This window comes from Aotus nancymaae, unplaced genomic scaffold, assembly GCF_030222135.1.
Source record: "Aotus nancymaae isolate 86718 unplaced genomic scaffold, 86718_ANA_hifiasm-v0.15.2.pri h1tg000041l, whole genome shotgun sequence".
Taxonomy (NCBI): Eukaryota; Metazoa; Chordata; class Mammalia; order Primates; family Aotidae; genus Aotus; species Aotus nancymaae.
Window position 1 is genome coordinate 17,303,518 of NW_026988455.1, and position 22,727 is coordinate 17,326,244.

The window sequence follows — 22,727 nt, forward strand, 5'->3', positions numbered from 1 at the left end:
AGACTATGTTTATAATAGCTAAGAAAAGCTCTTCTCCCAAACATCAGAGTGAATAAGTGAGATGTGTTACTAGAAAGAGAGGTTGATTGGTTTGTTTAGTAAAACCCTTCCTGGTTTCCTTCTTTCTCATAACTTCCCATCTCACATTTCTTCCTTACATGGCCATAAGTCTGCCCAAGGTAAAAAGAGATAAACAAAGAAAAGTTAAACATCTCTTCTGGAGGACCAAAATATTTCCATTTACTCTTTTCGCTGATGATACATTCAACATTGAACATTTCAAAAGTGATAAATTTTAAATACTCACATTTTTAAGCAAACCAGGATAGTAATCTATAGGTGCATATCCAAGACCTTGAGTGAAAAGAGCAACTTCTTTATCAAATCTGAGTGCTGAAAGTATATGAGATAATAAACCCTAAAAAACATAAAAAGAAAAAGTTAACTTCTTTAAAAGTGAATACAAGCACCTTTTATGTACAATGCCTATGATTTATTTGTAAATGGGGTGGTCTCTATGAAACAAAACAACCTGTTTGTTGAAGTACCCAATTTACTTGATTTAAAGTGTAGAAGAGAAATGTTAACATTAAAGTTAATACATTAAAAAGAAGTCAATTTAGGCCGGGCGCGGTGGCTCAAGCCTGTAATCCCAGCACTTTGGGAGGCCGAGGCGGGTGGATCACGAGGTCAAGAGATCGAGACCATCCTGGTCAACATTGTGAAACCCCGTCTCTACTAATACAAAAAAATTAGCTGGGCATGGTGGCGCGTGCCTGTAATCCCAGCTACTCAGGAAGCTGAGGCAGGAGAATTGCCTGAACCCAGGAGGCGGAGGTTGCGGTGAGCCGAGATCGCGCCATTGCACTCCAGCCTGGGTAACAAGAGCGAAACTCCGTCTCAAAAAAAAAAAAAAAAAAAAAAAAAAAAGAAGTCAATTTAAACAAACAAACACTGAAACAAAAATACATATAATGAATAAGCAGTGCTTTACCTATATTAAGAATGAAATTTTATTGTTTTAAACTCAGTAAAATATGTTTAACAGAGATTATAATTTTTTTTAAAGGTCAAATGGTTAAAGTGCCGATGTCATACAAGGTTCAAGGGTGGCGCATCTCACACACGTATGTGAAACACCCAATCATCATGCTCATGAACTAAAAAAGGATCAAGATATGAGAATTTAATATAAGATAGAGAACACGTCACAAATCAGTAGAGAAAGGACATATTATGCAATAAATGGTGCCTCAAAAACTATTCGTACAAAAAGAAAAAAAAGATTCTCACCGGGCATTTTTTATCTAAATATAATCCAGTTTAATGTAAATTAAAGAAATAAATTTAAAAATGAAATAATACACAAGAAGAAAACATGAACATTTTTCAAGTGTCTGAATGAGAAAGAACTCTGAGAACTGAACATCCTGGGAGCAAATTATCAGGGAAGAGGTTTGGCTGTGCTCAATAAAAATAAAACCTTGTGTTTACCAGAAAAACAATATGATCACAAACTAGAAAGAATGTTAACAACAAATAGTACAGATTCTATGTTATCAAGTTAATGGACAAAATATATGACAAACACTGAGAGCATAACCATAAATATGAATAGATAATTCGTAAGAGAAAATACAAACGACTAAGAAACACAAAAATGAATGTTTGTCCTTCATAATCAAAAAGGGTAAGATAAAACACCTATATGCCACTTTCACTTAATGAATTTAAGTTGTTACAGACACGAATAGCTAATGCTGTATGGGGTTCTATGAAAGAGGTACTCTATGTGCGCTCCTGGAGGAACAGAAATAGGGTTTTCCGGCTGGGCGTGGTAGCTCACACCTGTAATCCCAACACTTGGGGAGGCCAAGGTGGGTAGATCATGAGCTCAGGAGCTCAAGACCAGCCTGGCCAATATGGTGAAATCCTGTCCCTACTAAAAATACAAAAAATTAGCCAGGCGTGGTGGCGTGAACCTGTTGTCCAGCTACTTGGGAGGCTGAAGCAGAATTGCTTGAACCCAGAAGGTGAAGGTTGCCGTGCACTCCAGCCTGGGTGACAGATTGGGACTCCGTCTCAAGAAAAAAAAAAAAAAAGAAAGAAAAAGGATCTTCCATACAGAGTGCAGTTGTGAATGGCACCAACGTGTCCATGCAGTGTGAGCAGATGTAACACAGCCTGGAACTCATCGTGAAGCTTAGACTTCCAGGGGTGTGTCTGCCTAGAGGTTTGTTACCTGAACACACACAGATTACGGACTAACAAAGGCCCTGCCTTATAGAAAGTAACTTGAAAAAAAAATGTATTAAATGTCTTCAAAATATTCAGAACCCTTCATATAGCTGGCATACATTTAAGGAAACAAATGCAAATATGATGACAGAAACTATGCTCAAAGATGCAGTTGTTCTTTCTCATATAGTGAAAATTGTCTAATAGCAGGGAATGATTAATTTATAATATTCTTATATAGTGGCTCACTGTAAACTCTTAAAATGTTTATAAAGGGGCCATGCATGGTGGCTCACACCTGTAATCGCAGCACTCTGGAAGGCTGAGTTGGGCAGATCACTTTAGCCCAGGAGTTCAAGACCAGCCTGGGCAACATGGAGAAACCCCACCTGGGACGACAGTTTTGTATTCTGTATTGTATCCATGTTTTGTGTTTTTGTACAAAAAACACAAAAAATTAGCTGGGCATAGTGGTGCACAGCTGATATCCCAGCTACTCAGGAGGCTGAGGCAGGAGGATCGCCTGAGCCCTGGAAATTGAGGCTGCAGTGAACCATGATCACGCCACTGCACTCCAGCCTGGCAGTTGGAGTGAGACCCTATATTCAAGGAAAAAAAAAAGTTTATGAATAATCTTAATAGTATTTTAAATGGTTATCGTATACTATTAAATGAAGAAAGATGTAAAATGTTATATTCAGAATGATCTCATCAATATAAAAATAATCCATACATGGGAATGGAAAAACAATGGAAGAAAATATCACTGTCTTAGTCCATTTGTGCTATTATAGCAAAATACCTCAGACTGGGTTATTTATAAAGAGCAGAACTTTATGTCTCAGTTCTGGAGGCTAGGAAGTCCATGACCAAGGAGCTGGCAGATTCAGTGTTTGGTGAAGGCTTCCAAGGTGATGCCCTGTGGCTGTGCCCTCTAAAAGGGATGGGCACTATGAATGCTGTGTCTTTACATGGTAAAAGGAACAGAGGGGCAAAAAGGGCCCAGGACACTCTTTTTCACGTCTTATAAAATCACCAATCCCATTCATGAGAGCTCTACCCTCATGACTTAATCACCTCCCAAAGCCCCTCTTAATACTACCACATTGGTGATTAAGTTTCAACACATGAATTTTGGGGGATAGATCACAGCTATCACCAAATGTCAGCAGTCTCTAGGGTGGTGCTAGAGACCCATAATAGTGCCACCCTAGAGACTGCTAACATTTATATTAACATTATATATATATATTTTTTCCCCTTCTTCTTCTTTCTACTTTAGTATGTTTCCTAACCTCCCATAAATGTATGTACTTCTTTTAATACCAGGAAAAAAATAATTTTTGAAAAAGTTTTATTTGGAAATATTTGATTTTTTAAAAAGTTCCATAGAGCATTTTGTGATAACACATTATGAGATAAAATGAATTTGCATCTGTGCATATAAATATCCGTATATAACTTCATACACAAATACTTGGAGATGACAGTCTAATCTGGGGTAGAGGCTAAGGATGCCTCAGTGATGGGCAGGTAGGCTCCACATACCCGGGACAAGCATGTGGCACACATATCAGTGACATGCTGGGTGGTTATCACTATCACGGTGCTCACTTCAATTTCATCATAAAGTATCTGACACATCCAAAAAGATACAAGATATTATGTCAAATTTCACAAACCTTCAAACTTAATCAGTAAAACATTAGAAATACAGAAGAAGCCTTGTATGCCCTCTGCCCTTCCCCACCACGATTCAACAGCAGTCCCTACCCCTGGGGGAAGCTCTACTCTGAATGTCAGAGGCATCCTTTTGTGCGGATCATGTACTTTCGCCCTGTGAGCTCACACCCCTCTCCGTATCCTTAAAGGAGAATCTAGGCAACACTCCTAAGTCATGTAGGTGGAAACCTGCCATTTGTACATGACATCCTATCTAGTGTTTTCAAATTAGAATTGTAAGTTAACAAAGTAGCTTTAAAACATCACTACTCAGTAGAAGACATTCATGATTAGTAAAAACAACAACAACAAAAAAAATCAGCAATATGTACTACATGATTTACAGAAAAATGAATCCACTGGAAAGGGGGAAAAACAGGAGCTTTACAGAGTTAGAGTGAACCCTGCCTAAAATAGAGAGAAGGATGGGGCCTCTTGCTTACTATTGCTTTTTCCCTCTTTCAGTTCAAATCTGCCCCAAATACAGACAGGACACAGGAGGTGATCATAGCCCCAAATGAGTTCATCTCCATGTTGGTGGTGTTCTTTTCCAACACTAAGTGCAATCTCGAAGAGAGAGGGAGCAGCCGTGGCTGGGTAGGCAGAGTCAGGGAGCTTAGGTACAAGCCAGGGTGCCATCTGTGGAGGGGCAATGGCACTTACCGCTGGGCTCCACTGAACTTTTGAAGGAAGACAGTGGGGCCTGCACAGCAAGGAGAACACTTGGTGCTCTTAGCAAGCCAGGATGAGGCCTGAACTCCCAGTGGGGTGCAGGGCAGGTGTTCTGGGAAAAGGGAAAGCCCAGCCAGATCTGGCCAGCCATATGTCAAATCCACGTGGAGGTGTACAAGTCAGACCCAGGCAGAGGAAGGAGGAGTTGGTTTAGAAACTAGGTGGGATCCAAGTTGGCAGCAGTCTGGGTTTCATGGAGCAGGTCAGTCTGATGCTAAGTAGGGGGAAGGGTAGTGTCAGAATAATGCAACCTACTGCTCAGAAACCAGACTTTTGCATTCTATTTAAGAAACACTTAAAGCACTTACTACATACCAGGCGCTGTTCTAAACTGATTACAAATAACAACTCATTTAATACTCATAGCCTATGGGTAGGTACTATTACTGAATTTGGGTTAAAGAGGAAGAAATCAAGACAGTTTAAGCAGCCTGCCCAAGGCTAGTTACTTACTCCATGGCCAAACCTTATAATAAATCTTCCTGTATCCACTGTCCATGAGACATCTGGGATAGTTTTTAACAATGCAAATCTGATTGCTCTGTATGAGACCCTTATGGCTTCCAGTTACTCTCATCGTGAAGCCCAAACTTCTCAAAGTGAAGCAGCCTGGCTCACCAGTGCACCCCACACCCAGCACCAGACTTGACTTCTCCTTACTAGCCTGTTTGGGACCCTGGAGGACCACAGACTTTTTGGTCCATCAGGACTTTAGTATGTCTGATCCCCTATGCCCCTCACTTGTGAGAAGTCACTTCTTGAAGAAATTCTAACGATTATCACAACTAAAATTTACCAAGCGCTTATAATGTGTAAGGCACTACATTCTCTAAGTATGGTATCTCACTGAAAACCCCAGGTTCAGTTTTTAATCAAATTCAATTCAGCAAAGTTTCAATTAAGCCACCCATAAACAGGTGGCTACTGTTACTATATATCGCAATCCAACCTTAAAAAGTTAAAGTGCAAGCGCTACAGACTCAGTTGGGATGGAAAGTAATGTAGTATGCAACAAAGGAAAATCAGTTTTGAGGCAGTAATAGCTAAGGGTCAGTCAAGATTGTAGATCTTAAACAAAACCATGCCTAGGCTTTCCCCTAACCCACAGCCTCCCAGAAGCACTCACACCCCAGACCTGGGACCAGCTCATGGAGGTTGACTTCCCAATATGCATGAGCTCCTCTTGACATCTGCTAGATTAACAGGGTGAGATGAGAGATTATAAATAATTCCTAAATAATGTTTAAAATAGCCACAAATAGTTCCCTAGGTACTACAGTCATGCATCACTTAACAACTGGGATACATTCTGAGAAATGCTTTGTTAGGCAATTTCTCTCCGTCCAAACATTACAGAGTGTACTTACATGAACCCAATTGGGTTCAGCCTGCTGCACACCTAGGCTACATGGGAGAGCCTATTGCTCCTAGGCTACAAACCTGTGCAGGATGGGACTGTATAGAGTACTGTTAACACAATAGTATTTGTGATCTAAATCTATCTAAACACGGAAAAGGTACAGTAAAACTACTGTACCTTTTCTATGTTTAGGACACTTACCATGACAGGAGCTTGCAGGACTGGAAGTTGCTCTGGGTGAGTCAGTGAGTGGGGAGTACAAGTGAAGGCTGAGGACATGACTGTGCACCACTGTAGACTTTATGGACACCGTATACTTACACTACACTAAATTCATAAAAACATATATTTCTTTCTTCAGCAATAAACTATTCTTAGCTTACCACAACTTTCAAACTTGATAAACCTATTTTTGTTGAACTTTTGGACCCCTGTAATAACAGCCTAAAACAAACACATTGTATAGCTGTACAAAAATATTTTCTTTCTTCATATCCTTACACCATAAGGTTTTCTATTTTTAAATTTTTTATTTTTTTACTTTTTAAACTTTTTGTTAAAAACTGAGGCACACTGCCACCAAGACACTTGTCCTGGTCACTTCAAGCCCTGGCTCACGGTTGTGCTGGTGTGAATGCAAACCCCGCTCTCTGGCTGCCAAGCATATACGTGGCCAGGACAGCAAATCAAACATTCAAGCTCCAGGCAAGAGGTCTTCTCATGTTCCCAAACAGACTTTCCAGAATCTTCCCAAGATACTGAGACTCAGCCCCTTCCAGGCCTCGCCACCAAAGAGAATCAGAGAGGGGATCGGGGAGCCGTTCAGACTCTCCAGCCCAAGCTTGTCAGCACACAGCCCAACACAAATTTGTAAACTTTCTTAATACATTATGAGAATTTTGTGTGTGTGTGTGTGTGTGTTTTTTTTTTTTAGCTCATCAACTATCATTAGTGTTAGTGTATTTTATGTGTGGCCCAAGACAATTCTTCCAAGGTAGCCCAGGGAAGCCAAAACACTGGACACCCCTGCTATAGCCTCTTCTGTAGTGAAAATGGATTTTTACCCAAAGCAGCAACTCACTGTTCACAAGGACACCATCCCAGATGCTGAGCATCGACCTCTTGCCTCCCTGGGACAGACCTTATCTGAGTCTCAGCAAAACCCACATTGTCCTCCAGTCTCTACCATCCAGACATGTTCCAGAAGAGCCCCTCAGAACTGTCTTGATGAGATGGGACAAGGGGTGGTGGAGCTCCAGGTTCAGAATGGCTGCCTTATCCCTCTCTTCTGAGAGGTCTGTACCTGCTGGTTGGAGCCCTCACCCTTAGGAGACTTAGCCCATGTCCCAGGAAGTGCCCCCTAAGAGGAAGTTTTGGTCTCTTCCTCCTCTGAGGAGAGTGTGCAGGAATGAGACCTCTGTGCTAGGGAACACAACCGCCATTCGCACAACCAGGCTGACTGGCACCTGTGCATCTGTGTTTCTTCAGCTGTGGTGCCTGTGCAAACAGTGGAACCCCAAAGCACACTGGGTGGTCAACATACAGACATGGCACCTAATACAATTATGTAAGCTTAAGTTGAATATAAATGGGACTTATAATGTCATATAAAAATGTTTTACTTTTTATAAGAAAATTGAGTTAAATTTTGTAAAGGCATTAAAATGTAATTTTAATAGGAAGCTATGATAATTATCTACATTTGGTGTATAAATGACTGAATTTTGGGTAACTCTGTAAAAGCCACTTATGGGTGTGAAAAGGAGTCTGCCACTTTATAAGACATCAACTTCCAAATCTCTGCTGTTTTTAACCAGCCCTCTGGTGATACTACATTTCTTAGCCTGAAGGGGCATTTCCATGGAAACCATAATAGAGATTTCGCTAATTTTGGATTAAAATCATTATAAAATTGTTTGTTTGGTTTATGCTGTTTTTAACCAAGCAGTCCTACAGAGAGCATATTTTATTCATCAAATTTTATTTACTTTAGATAAAAGAGACCTTGTCATTACCATGTGCTCTATGAATTTGCACTTTGTTAGAAATACAAACTCTCAGACAAAATCCAGACCTATTTTATCAAAATCTGGATTTTAAATAATATTTCCAGGTGATTCACATGCACATTAATAATTGTTAATTCTATTCTTGTTTTTTTTTTTTGGTTTTTTTTTGAGACAGAGTCTAGCTCTGTTACCCAGGCTGGAGTGCAGTGGCACAACCTTGGCTCACTGCAACCTCTGCCTCCCAGGTTCAAATGATTCTCCTGCCTCATCCTCCAGAATACCTGGGATTACAGGCATGTGCCACCACACCCGGTTAATTTTTGTATAATAGTAGAGATGGGGTTTCACCATGCTGGCCAGGCTGGTCTCGAACTCTTGGCCTCAAGTGATATGCCCACCTTGGCCTCCCAAAGTGCTAGGATTACAGGTGTGAGCTACCGTGCCCAGCTGGTATTCTATTCTTAAAAGAAGAAAAAGTTATACGGGTGTACTGATTTGTCAAAAAGATACAGTTTAGACTGTATATTTCAATGCACATACATCTTATAAAAATAACTAAAAATAATAATAAAGGGGTGGAATGGGCTGAAGTACAGATGAAGTGGAAATAGCACATGATAAGTAGTTGTTGAGGCTGAGTGTCAGGTCTAGTGTACATTTTGTTTATTTTGTTTATGTTTAAAATGTTCTGTAATAAAACACTTGTATAAAAAGACAAAGTTTATCTATAACATTAGCTCTTACGATTTTGGCTACCTCTGGGGAGGAAGAAGGAAGAAAGTGGATGTTGGAAGCATGAATAAGGCTGGTTCTGTTTTGTGGTTACAAAAATCTGTTTGCTTTGCAATAATTCACTGAGCTTTATCTTAATGCTTTGAGCATGTACTTCTGTATGCATATTATGTATCAATAAAAATTTATTAAAGAGAAAAACTGAAGCATACACACACTAGCCGAGGCCTACACAGGGTCAGGTAATCAATATCACTGTCTTCTACCTCCACATCTTGTCCCACTGGAAAGTCTTCAGGGGCAGTAACAATAACACATGCGGAGCTGTCATCTCCTGTGGTAACAATGTTTTCTTCTAGAATGAATACCTCCTGAAGGACTGGCCTAAAGCTGTCTTACTGTTAGCTTTTTTTTTTTTTTTTTTTGAGAAAGGGTGTTGCTCTGTCACCCAGTCTGGCAATCATAGTTCACTGCAGCTTAGAACTCCCGGGCTCAAGCAATCTTTCCGACTCAGCCTCTTGAGTAGCTGAGATTACAGGCGTGTGCCACCATGCCTGGCTAATTTTTTGATTTTATTTTTTGTAGAGGCAGGGTCTCAGTATGTCACTCAGGCTGGTCTCAAACTCCTGGCCTAAAGTGATCCTCCTGCCTTGGTCACCCAAAGCACTGGGACTACAGGCATGAGCCACCACATCTAGCCAACTTTTTTTTTTTTTTTGCTTTTTTTTCTTCATCACTCAATTTGAAGTTTTTTTTAAAAAAATTAGTACACTCTAAAATAACAATAAAAATATAGTATGATAAATATATAAACCAGTAACATAGTCATTTATTGTTATCAAGTAATTGTATACTATATATAATTGTATGTGCTATACTTTTATATGACTACCAGCACAATATGTTTTTTTACCTAGAATCACCACAAACACATTGTTTCTGTGTGTGTACATATAAAACAAAATTTTAACTGATGTCTTTTTTCCATAATTCACTAATATAAGTGGCTATGGAGTGCCACAAGTTTTTTTTTTTCCCTGAATAAAATAAGTGTTAAGTCCTAGAAACAACACGCAGAGGCCAGTATATGGTTACACAGTTTCAAAACAGATACTTCAAACTCTGGTCCCCTAAATTTTTATTTTAAAGTAAACTTACATATTGATGAGCATTTCTCATTGCTAAGAATAATTTTTTTTTTTTTACTGCCACCTAGTGGCAAATAGTCTAAACACAAAACCACTAAAGATTAGGCATTGGCTCTTGGACAAGAATAAATTCCTACAGTCATATAATAACAGTTTCTTCTTCAAATGCTGGCAGAGCGATCTTGGAGATCCTTTACTCTAACTCCCTCATTTTACTAATGAAGCACTGGGTTTCTAAATACACAAATCAATAATTAAGGAAAGGATGTGGATGTAAATGAAAAGGTTCAGACATAAAGATGTACAGATATTATCACCTTGAACTTTGATATAAAATCTTTCATGGGTAGAAAGTGTGGGAACTAACACAGCTGTTCCTCAAATGATTTTAAGCCCAATTTTGATTCATGTAAAAGAATGAAAAAACTCTGCTAATGCGTGAAAAGCCGCTGAAAATGCTTAGATCATGTTGGGTGAACTCAAGAAGAGAAGTTTTAAATAAAGCAGAGGGAAATCCACTGCCCTTGCTTTTGGGTGTCATTAGTTGTCCTTACCTCACTGTACCTGCTCCCTCATGTAACAGGCAACACATTCACAGGCAGGTTAGGAAAGCTGGAGCAATGGGCTGTGGTCTGGCACGTGGTCTGGGTGTGGAAGAAGGGCTGAGTTTTGCTCAGGCAAAGACTAGGAGAGCCAAACTGTGGTCAATATTCTCAAACTGAGACAGAGCACATATACTGTGCTTCTCTAAACAATTTCTTCATCTGACCATTAAAGTCTTTTAGAATTTCCACCACTTTGCTCTCCATGACATGTCTCTTTATACAAAATACACCCCCAAAAAAGTTTATAAACAGGGATCCCTTATTTATTCATTCAACAAACATAGGTTGAGGATGATCTGCATTCAAGCCACTCTCCTGGACCACTGGGATGAGAAGCCCTGCAGCCTGGTAAACGGTGCTGCAGGTGGGAGCCATCACATAGGCAGCATGCTAAGTGCTGAATGACTCTTGGTGAGGCAGTCGCTGTGGGAACAGAGCAAGGAGATATCAGTTCCACCTGCTGGGTTTTGGGGTGCTCTTAAAGACAATGACATCTGAGCTGATTCTGAGGGCTGGGAAAGAAGAAAAAGGGGAGGAGGCAGAGGCGAGAAGAAGAAAGAGTGCATGTGTGATGTGGCTGGGACAGACAGAGGAAGATGACTGAGGAGGGAGTAGAGAAAAAAGATGGGAAAAACTCCATCACCCGCTAAGGCTCCTGGCCCCCACTCCAGTCTGCCCCTACATGGCTTCAGCCCACCTGGGCAAACTCACTCCCCTGCCTTTCTCTTTCATCCCTATGACTTGGCGACATCAGACTCCTGGCTGGTCACCAAATTCACCCAGCCCCTTCCCATCTCCAGACCATTTCCTTCTTCTGAGAAACCCAACAACCTCCCCACCCCCATCTCTAGCTGCCAAAATCACACCTGTCTTTCAAAATCCATCTTTCTCCAGGATTCCTGTTCTAGTTCTTGACTGGGTAAGACGTTGTTTCGAAGTCTCTGTGGTTCCTCCCTTGTGTTTCTCTCCCTGCACCTTCCAAGGTCACCTTGCAGTGTAACTGTGAGCCTGCTCTCCTCTGTCCACCATTAGCATTCAGGCTCTCCACGGCAGGTACTGCCTCACTAGCCTTCACATTCCTAGCACAGCTGTGAGCCACAGAACAGTCGTTCAATAAAGACAAGCCAAGTGAAAACTAAGAGCACAGATTGCTCTCTTACAGCTACTGAACAACATAATGGCTACAGGATTCCCTTGTGACTTCGTTATAGGAGAGCACAACAAGTTTTCTTTTTCACAATTTGCTTTCCTTAGTTGCAGGTCATAAAACACCCACAGAATACTGGGAAAACATGACATCGCTATGTGCTTTTCCTTCAAATCCATTTACTCATGTTGGGAATACTGAACAGAACCTGCACACTGATAAGGATGTACCTTCATTGGCTAAGGTGTTGCTTTGGTGCCATTCAGCTTGCAGTAACCTTCAGGCACTGCAGTATTAGTACATCCAGGAAGGACTGGAGAAGCAGCAGCAAAGAACCATCTTTACTGAAAAGGGTCCTGAGAAATTCAGCCTCAGCTATATTTAAATACAAGTTATAATGCATATCTACACCTTTAAAAACATTTTTTCTCCTGCAAACCTGGTTAGTAAAACAAAGCTTTTGTTAGTTCCATCAGATTTACTCAATTATTTTTGGCCCCTAAAAATGTATTTCCCAGGTATAACTCGCTGTGTTTAACCTTGTCTTTCCTCCAAGCAGTCTATTCAGTCCTAGGCCTGTGGCCATGCTGCTGTGTCAAATACTTGGAGGGGTCTGTGACCATATAAAATACCTGTGCCCAAATGCTGAATTAGTTGCCTCCCTCTGCCCTTTTTATTAATGTTCCCATGGCATTTTATGTAAACATCTAGTAAAGCATTTATGTTATTATACTGGAATTGTTTGTTTACTGAATATTAAAATGCCCAAACTGAATAAATTATCTGCAATGATTTATACTATTCTAAATTAGACACCATGGTGAAAATTGGCCAATTTTCTTATAACACAATTTTAAATTATCACTTCCCCCTGCAACAAAGACAAACTAGAAATGAGAACAACTCATAAGCACCACCTAAATTTACTTCACTAAAAAAGGAAAGAAATGTTGTCCTCTATACAGTCAAATGGACCATCATTGCCCTGCATAGTATTACATGACAAGACAGCAAAGATTTGTGTTACAAACCATTAAAAATACATGTGAAAGTTCTACATAAAGGAAGACCTTATGATCTTAGCAAGAAAAATTCAATGTCACAAAGATGTCAGTACTCTGGCATACAAACTCAATGCAATCCCAAACAGAGTTTTTGGTGGGACTTCAGAAACTTTCCTAAAATTGAACTGGAGAAGCAAGGGGACAAGAAAAGAACATGCTAAGAAAAAAATTATGGAAATAAACAGGCAGCATGATTCCGTTTATATAAAGTTCAAAAGCAGGCACTACTGTAATCCCAGCACTTTGGGAGGCCAAGGTGGGCGGATCACGAGGTCAAGAGATCGAGACCATTCTGGCCAACATGGTGAAACCCCGTCTCTACTAAAAATACAAAAAATAGCCGGGCATAGTGGCACGTGCCTGTGGTCCCAGCTACTTGGGAGGCTGAGGAGGAAGAATTGCTTGAACCCAGGAGGCGGAGGTTGCAGTGAGCCGAGATTGCACCACTGCACTCCAGCCTGGCAACAGAGCAAGAATCCGTCTTAAAAAAAAAAGGCAGGCACTAAAGGAGATGTGGTTCACAGATACACACACGACTGGTAGAAGTGCAAATCCCTCCAATCTCCTCTGGATGAATGTCCTAAAGGTACCAAGTAGAGTAAAGCGAATCAGATACTTCACACTATCATATTCTCCGCCTGTTAGTCTGAAGCCACCTATGATACTGAGATGTCTCAGGAAGGAAATATTCTTGTAACATAGTTTCACTGATAACTCTTTTAAAATCTGAAATCCTTAATATCTGAAATGACAAAGAATTTCTTTCCATATTATGAAATACAGTGCATATCCATTGGCTGGTGATAAAACTATTACAGAAATAAGATACAAATTGCCTGAAAAAGGATTTGGAATTTTTTATGTTAAAAAGTATTTCAATCTTTTATTTCTTTGTTACTTATGAATTAAGAATTAAAAGATAGTCCTACATGCAAATAGCACACTTCATATAAGAATAATCTACAATCCAAACAGAGAAGAAGTCAGTCCTAAATTAAAGGAATAGTTTTGCTTTTAATACTTTCTTTCTGAAAATCAGACATGTTTAAGGTAATTTAAAATTATTTTGAGAAAAAAGGAGTCATTATCCTCATTGCAAATATTCATGATAATGTATCCTTCAGCAAAGTAATAATGAATGGTTGGACTTCTTTATGCATAAAGACAGTCTAAGCTTAGGGCCTAGATCTTATTTCTTTCAAACACAAAAATGGCAGTCTGAGTAGATTAACCTAAGCAATGACACAGAAAACAAATAATGACCAATTCCCAACCTTGAACCCAACAACTTGCTTCCAACAGTTAATGGTCTTTCTCATTACTCTTATTAGGACACAACAGATTCCATCTAATAGATCTGCAATTACCATAGTTCCTTTTCTTTTAATCTAAGTGTTTAAACTGTTCAATGATTTCCAATTTTACAGAATCCATATCTATGTAAGCCTAAGTGGACAAAGTATAGTTCAGTGAACAATTCCCCACTGCAGGAAAACTAACCATATAAATAATGTATTTAGAAACACTTTTCACCACTACATGGTTAGGAAGCAAAATTCAACAATTAGTCATTTACAATTTTGTCTCTTTCATAAACCTTACTTTGAAATGTATAAAAGTATTGCTAATTTCAAATCAGAGAAGAAGCCAAGTCTAATTAAATATTTCTTCAGAAAATTTGAAATCCTACCATATGTTTAAAATAGACTTATTATTCAGCACTCTTTTTGTTTGTTTTTGTTTTTTAGGAGATGGGGTCTCATTATGTTTCCCAGGCTGCTCTGGAGCTCCTGAGCTGAAGCGCAATATTTACACCTCTGCCTCCCAAGTATCCACTTTGGGGGTGTGGCCCTACAATCTACTTCTCCCACAGGACCACCACCTTCCCCACTGCACCAAAGATTGGTGTTGATAAACTACATATCGATCAAACCCCTTAACAGGGCTGCTGAAACACCATTAAGGTAAGTAGGTTTAAACCAATCAGGTTTTCTCAATGCCGCCACCATTGACATTTTGGGCCTGACAATTCCTTGCTGCAGGGGCCTGACCTGTGTATTCCTGCCTTGTACCCCCTAGATGCCAGCAGCACCACTCACAAGTTGTGGCAACCACACATGTCCCCAGACATTGCCCAGGTCCCCTCGGGAGCAAAACTGCATTAGCTGAGCAGCTCTTGCTTAAACATACACCCATTTTTAGAACTGAGTTTGGATTACAGTTTTTGAACATCCATCTTGTCTCTGGGATAAAGATGGATATTGGCAATATAAAGGAGACTTGTGTGGCCGATACAGAAACACTCTAGGAGTTACGATCACGTGAAGAGAGCAAGTCACATAATATAGCCAGCATAATTCCACTTATGTGAAAACAAACAAAAATCAAAGTTATTTGCATGCATAAAAGCAAAGAAGACTATAAGGATCTGCACAGCCCACTGATATCAGGCTATTTCTGAAGAGGATTTTGAGGTTGTGGGGAGACTGCTGCGCTTGAATTGTTGTTTGTTTGTTTTTGTTTCTTTGTTTGTTTTGAGAAGGAGTCTCACTCTGTCGCCCAGGCTGGAGTGGAGTGGTGTGATCTCAGCTCACTGCAACCTCCGCCAACCGGATTCAAGCAATTCTCCTGCCTCAGCCTCCCAAGTAGCGGAGATTACAAGTGCACATCACCACACCTGGCTGATTTTTTTGTACTTTTATTAGAGATGGGGTTTCTCCCATGTTTACCAAGCTAGTCTTGAATTCCAAAACTCAGGTGATCTGTCCGCCTGAGCCTCCCAAAGTGCTGAGATTACAAGTGTGTGCCAGAGTACCTGGCTTAATTTTTTTTCTTTTTTTTTAGAAACCATATTGATGTATTAATTGTATAATTAAAATAATAAAGGAAAGAAAGGTAGGTCATGGAGCTTTAAAGTTAAAAAGACTCTGAGTCCTAACTAGTGATTGCATGGTAATTATTACTTATTTTTACTTTTTTTTCCCCCCCAGACAGAGTCTGACTCTGTCAACCCAGACTGGAGTGCAGTGGCAAGATCTTGGCTCATGGAAACCTCTGCCTGCTGGGTTCAAGTGATTCTCCTGCTTCAGCCTCCCAAGTAGCTGGGATTACAGGTATGCGCCAACACGCCTGGCTAATTTTTGTATTTCAGTAGAGACAGGGTTTCACCATATTGACCAGGCTGGTCTCGACCTTAAGTGATGCACCCACCTCAGCCTCCCAAAGTTCTGGGATTATAGGTGTGAGCCACCGTGCCCGGCCCTAGGGTAATTTTTAAAAACAATGTTAGGCCCCCTCAGTTTCCACTTCCGTAAAATGTAGACAATAAAACAGACTTTGTGGAACTGTCACAAAAGTGAGTGAGGCACATGCCTCATGGGAAGGAGCGAGCATCACGCGCTCACGGCACATCTCCCATCTGATGCTGCTGTATCTGCAGTCCCAGTTCGGGCGAGCATGGAGTATATAATCTGATAGCTGCACAACCCCAGTTCCTGAGCTCTGGATACCTCTCACCTTCTCCCTCTTCACGGTCATGGCCAAGGTTCACCTCCTGCCCTCTGGCCCATCTCTAATGCCTGCTCCTGCATACACTCACCTGAAGATATCATCTCTAGGTCTGCCACAAATGTATGCAGAGGCCCAGGAGGAGGCAAGGGTGAAAACTGGAGTGCCTAAGTCAGTGGTTCTCAGGATGTGATGTGCAGAGACCTCAATCTGAACTATCCTGCAGACCACCTTGGTCCCACCCAGCCCACTGAGTCCAAACCTCTGGGGGTGGGGCCCTAAAATCTGCTTCTTCAACAGAACCACCACCCCCTCCCCACTGCACTGTAAAGTCTGGGGCTCACCGGTCACATACCTGACTATAGCTCCAATGCCACCTGACTTTATCTCCTGTGCACTAGGGAAAGAACCAGGAGAGGACAGCACACAGGGAAGCCCAGGTCATCCTGTGACCGCCCCGCCTTTGCCACCCCTTCCTCTGGTTCAAAATCTACTACGACAGGGTGCAGACCAGCCCTCGACCACCGTGTGTGCTGAGATTCCTTGAGGATCTGAGGTCGAACTCCTTCAGAATGGAAATGCCCCTAGACTTGGAGTCAAACACATTGAGGCTCAGTCAGTAGTTCCGCCACTCAGTGAAGAAAATCATTTACTGTCACTATGCATCAGTGTCTTCATGTGAAATGAAGAAAATGATACCTCTCAAGGTGAGGAGGACTGAGAGAAACCATGTGTGTAAATCACCCGGCTGAAGATCTGGCTCACAGTAGGTGCAAAATAAATGTCAGTTTCCATGGTTCAGCGCCAGGGGCTGTTTCTCTGACACAGGCCAAATGCCTAGAACCTCCCCTCATTGCGGGAGAAAGAGGTCTTGAATGCCTTCTGTTTCATCTTTCTGTTTGCCTACACATCACTCATTTATCACTGCCTAGACTGAACTGCACGCTTTTCCATCTCCCACATGAGAGATGCCATCTCCACTGTCTCTCCCTGGGGTTCTTCTTCCCTGGCTCCTGGGAAAGCAGGTGTCACACCACTGCCGCCACAGCTTCGGGAGGCACAGGGCGCATGCGTTAATGCAGCCCGCTCTGTGAAAAGCTCCCGCTGGCTTTCGCCACTGCCTCCCAGCATGACTTCATATTGAAAACACCACACCCCAGCACCGGCATTGCTCCTGGGGAGAAGACACAAGAAATCAGAAGGAAACACAAGCCCAGAACTCTCACTGCTAGGTCCCATAAAGAAGGTCAGGAGTTCCTAGAAGGCAGAAATTTCCGTCCAGTGAAAATTGTTTTTTCTTTGCTTTCCTTTGTATGTATTACTCCTGTCTAAAACTTCAAATCTTCCTACTCAGTAAACATCATCCTTCAGTGGTGGTCACGTGGCAGTCTGAAACAAGTCAGTGTTTGTGTCTGTTTTCTCAGTAGCTTCTCTTTTTGTTCCTCACTAACTTTTACTTCCTGCAGTTTCTCGTTCTCTTGTATTTTTATGTCCACTCCCCATATACCCTGCCATTTATAATCCCTCCCTGGACTGACTCTCAGGCCTTTACCTCCTGTCCTAAAGTCTAATCTGCCCGAATCCTTTTCTCATTTCACTCTGCATACTCAAACTTACAGTATCATGTGTCTTATAATTTTTTTTCCTTTTGAGACAGAGTCTCACACTGTCCCCCAGGTTATAGTGCAGTGGCATGATCTCAGCTCACTGCAAGCTCTGCCTCCTGGGTTCAAGCAATTCTCCTGCCTCAGCCTCCCGAGTAACTGGGACTACAGGTGTGCACCACCATGCCCAGCTAATTTTTTTGTATTTTTAATAGAGACAGGGTTTCACCATTTGGCCAGGATGGTCTCAATTTCCTGACCTCGTGATCTGCCCACCTCAGCCTCCCAAAATGCTGGGATTACAGGCGTGAGCCACCATGCCCAGATGTGTCTTATAATTTTTAAAAAAATAAAATTACTAATAAGTTACAAATGACATTTTAATCAAGTTCAAAAAAAGAATTTCCTTTCATTTAAATCTTGATATATGTAACTTTCTCATGATCATGTATTATTTGTGCATTCTGCTATGCCATTTAAATACTGTAAATATCAGTTAAATATGCCAATTGCTCTAACTTTAAAAAAAAGGTAACAAATTTATTCCTATCCTTTTTGCAGTTTTACATCCACAGCCAAAACAAATTACTGCAGACAGGTTTCTATAGCTTTTGCTTCAAAATCCTGCCTTCGATGTTGTTTTTTTTTTTCCCTTTTTAAAATTTATATGTCCCATTGCAGTTTAAGTGAAATGATCTACAATAAAAATCTAACTGCCCTGGTATTTTTAGAGCCCTTTTTACTATGAAATAAACATTCAGAAATCTGTAGAATTGCAGTGGTTAAGTCTGTGAGTGGGAAGGAAGGCTGCTCATTCACAGACCCTCCCAGCACCCCTTGTTTACATAGCCTATTCCGCGAGCAGGATGCTGACAGAACACAATTCACAGAATTTCCACACACAGTTCCAACCATAACAAAGTCTGCAGCTTTTACTTTTGCTTACAGAACCTCTTGCTTGCTCACTCATTAGTTCCAGGGGGGGAAATAGAGTAGGCTTCCCAAAAACCAAAACCGAAAGGCTTTAGAAAGTAAACCTGAATGAAACCATGGCATTAAACCGTATTTATAAGAACGTATATAGAAATACGTAGATATATAGACCTGGAAATGTGTGCTTTACTAAATACATTTACTAGGAGCAGGTCATGCATTTGATAAATATTTTGCCAGGCTTAAATAATCATTCCTTTGAAAACACCCTTATCTCCCTGGCTTGCCCCCTTTGCTAAAGCCCAGTGGTACTTGCTGCATAAAACCCTGGCTCCTGTGAATCCATGCTACAGCTTCTTTTCCCTGTGCCCACACAGCTGAACACTGCTGGAAAATATCAAGACAACTGAGTTGACTGCGTTGGCTTGGATTTCTGACCATAATCCTTGAAGGGGCTCAGCAGTGCCTTACAACCTTCTTATGCATCCTTGGTCATTTTGCTTGGCCACTTCCTGAGTAATTATTTCTTCTTTCCTCTCTCATTACACCACCGCCCCTTCCCCAAAAGTCCTGGTGGGGATCTCATCTCATATATATAGTTGAGAAAATAGCAATTAGCAAGAAACTCACTCATCCCACCACCAACCGATTTACAAGCTCACCTGCAACATGTCCACCCCCATGTCCTGTCTTCCGATGGAAGGAGCGTCTCTGCTCCCATAAAGTGCAGCTGTCCACTTGGGCCCTGATTGCCTCCACTCACCTTGCAAAGACCCTCCGCAGCAGTGACCCGCATCATTGCTGGATTTCTCATGTCAATTACAAACATGCTGGAAGAGCTACCTAGATTAAAAAGAAAAAAGTTCTCCTTGATCCTGCCTCTCCCTCCTTCTAATTGCTGCTCATCTCTGTGCTCTGCATTAGCAAAATTTCCTGAGAAAGCTGTCTAAACTTGCCTTCTCTGCTTCCCCAACTCACATTCATTCTTCAGGCTTCTCCAATCTGGCTTTTATCCCTACCAGTTCACCGGTCAGAACTCCATGCTGCAAACTGTGCGATCCACCCCTGTACCATGTTGCTTGCCCACACAGTGGTGCCTTGGGCTGCCTCTTCCCCAGGGCTATACCTGTATATCTCCAGGATACACATGCAATGCCCACCCTGGCGCTGTGTGGGCGAGACCAGAGCAGGTCAGTAGGGTGGCCCTGGCTTCTGCTGCTGAAACGCCACATGCTGCACATTTTTCTTTTCATCTAGTCTAACTTAGCTGGTACTTTCTCTTCAACCCCATTTTTAGACACTGGAGACCTGGGAGCTCAAGTGATGCCCAGGAGATTTTGTACAGTCCCATGATATTGGATCCCATTTCTGTCCTGGGGTCTTCTGTCACAAAGAGTTGGACCCCAGGGGATTTTGTGCAGTCCCGTGATTTTAGATGCTGTTTCTATGCTGGGGTCTTCTGTCATAAAGGACTGAACCCCAGGAGATTTTGTATAGTCCTGTGGTTTTCAATGCTGTTTCTATGCTGGAGTCTTCTGTCATGAAGGACTGGACTCCAGTCTTGAGGTGTCAGTACAGAGGCTTTCAAGTCCATGGCTCCCCTTCCCCTTCAGTCTTGCATCTAGGCCGGTCAACAGAAGCAGAAGACTAAGAAAGCCTGAGTGCTCCCTCCTGTGGCCCGGGATGGGGTTCAAACCCCACAAGGCCCAGCCCATCCCCAGTCAGCTTCCTAATTCCTTTTTTTTTAAGAGACAGGGTCTCACTCTGTTTCCCAGAATGGAGTACAGTGGTGTGATCTTGGTTCACTGCAGCCAAGAATTCCTCTGCTCAAGCAATCCTCCTGCCTCCCAAAGTGCTGGGATTACAGGCATAAGCCACTGTGCCTGACCACCATTCTACTTCCATAGGGTGACCACACCTTCCAAAATTCTAGTTCCAGCCCTGCCCGCTCTCCTATGCTCCAGATCATACATGCAACTAGCTTACCTGACATCTGCAACTGTGCAATCAGTATCTCAAATTTAACACATCTAAGACTCTTATTGCAGACATTCTCAAGCCCCTTTTTCATCTTGGCCACCCAAGAACATGATTCTACCAACCACATGGTTGCTTTGGTCAACATTTTAGATGTTACCTTCAACTCATCCTTCAAATCCTCCCCCTCATCCTCCATATCCAGTCCATCCTCAAGTCCTGTCAATTACATCTCAACTACACTCTGGATGGGTCTGCTTCTCTCTAGGACAGTGCTTTCACCCCGATCCCATCCACCATAATCTCTCATCTGGATGCTGTCACAGCCTCCAGTCTGGTTTCTCTCATTTTATTCTTGCTTCCTCCCTTGAGGTTGTCCATTTTCCGTAAGGCAGCAAGAGGAGGGAATGTTAGGACATCGCTCTCTTAAGGCCAACACAATTTTTACAAGTAAAAAATGTGAGTTGTTTCGAACAATCACTTTTGATGAGACTGATTTCCTATTTAAGAATGAAGATGCAGGGAACAATGGGAGGAACACCTCAGATGTGAAATCTAAAGTCAGTTCCCATGGTGCTTCAGCCACACCAAGCTGGACAACTGTATCTGCTGGGACCAATGACAGGAGGAGAAGGAACGATGACGAAGGATATGACCAGGTAGACATCATGTTGCTTTGTGAAGGTGACCTGGTGGCAGACACCTTCACTTTTCCCAGATTTCAGAGACAAGCAATCTGTTACATCTCCAGCTCCTGCCACAGATACTTTCAGTTGAAACTTGATGCCCCAGTAGTGACACAGAAACTGGATTGTACAGTCAACGACCTCAGTCCCAATTTCCCAACTTAACTAGCTTTTCAAATGTTTCTTAACATTTAGGGCCTCACTTTTATCATTTTCAAAATGAGGATATAACATTTTTCACAGGAGTTATTCAACACAATTATGAATAACGAACTATAGAACACCATTCAAATATGTTATCAAATATAACCTCTCTAGAAATGCCCCTTTAAAAAAAGTACCTGTAATTTGACTATTGAATTTTTTAAATTACTATTATGGAAGCAACAGAAAAAGATTTTAGGAATTTCAGAGACATAAAGGTATAGTCAAGGTAGAGATTCCTGGATCTTGCAGAAATGACAGAATTCTATTTCCAGCTTGTTTGTCCAACCCAGACATCAGTCTTTTCCTATACGGTTTCATTTCCCAACACATTCCCTTGCCTTCATACATCCAAAGGTAACATGTAAGAATTAGAAATGGATAGGATTCACTTTAGATAAGTAAGGGAGGGCTATTTCAAAGACTAAGCATGGGATCAAGACCTAAAAGGTAAGAAAAGAGCATACAAACAGCTTGTGAAGTAATCAGCAAGTACAACCCAAAGGCAAGGAAAAACCCCAAGAAGGCCGTCTAACTGGGCCATGGCGAGCAGAAGGAAGAGTGCTATGAGATAAGGGTGGAGACCAAACAGGCCTCCAATCATGTCGCATCTTGTATGCTGTGGTCGTAGGAGCTGTGGGTGTGATTTCAAGAGCAATGTGATGAAATCAAAAGGTATTCAATAGGAAAACAACTTGATTTTATTTTCAAAAGTATGAAATTTGAGGTTATTTTATGAACAGTGGGGAGGAGAACATTAAAAATATCTCTAAATAGGGCAGTAGCATGAGTTATGCTTTACAAAGATTGGGTTAGTAAGACTGTGCAAGACAGACTGGAAGGGAAAGATGACGCTGGAAGCTGAGATACTATAGGTTGTTACAAAAGTAACTGCAGTTTTTTGCCACTGACCAGCTACTGCAGTCAAAATATAAAAGGTGCCCAAATTGCAAGGGTGGCAATGGCAATGAAGAGAAAGGGATAAAAGTGTGAGATACCTACACAGGCATGATGGACGGGATTTGGTTCTGACAGGAGCAAAAGAGGGAGAAGCCAGAG

General features: G+C 41.5%; 1 protein-coding gene and 1 non-coding gene across 9 annotated transcripts in view; both read right to left on the minus strand.

Moving 5' to 3' along the window:
* The window catches only part of FANCC (FA complementation group C), a 218,040-nt gene that overhangs the window by 68,517 nt on the left and 126,796 nt on the right, over positions 1 to 22,727 (minus strand). For all 8 annotated transcript variants that reach the window (XM_012461949.3, XM_064361530.1, XM_064361529.1 and 5 more), the window contains one exon: positions 308 to 418. In XM_012461949.3, coding sequence (XP_012317372.2) covers positions 308 to 418 — 111 coding nt within the window. The remainder of the gene's footprint in view (positions 1 to 307; positions 419 to 22,727) is intronic.
* Positions 1,069 to 1,172, minus strand: LOC135268724 (small nucleolar RNA U13). The gene has a single exon (XR_010337086.1). It is a non-coding gene; the product is annotated as a small nucleolar RNA U13 (small nucleolar RNA).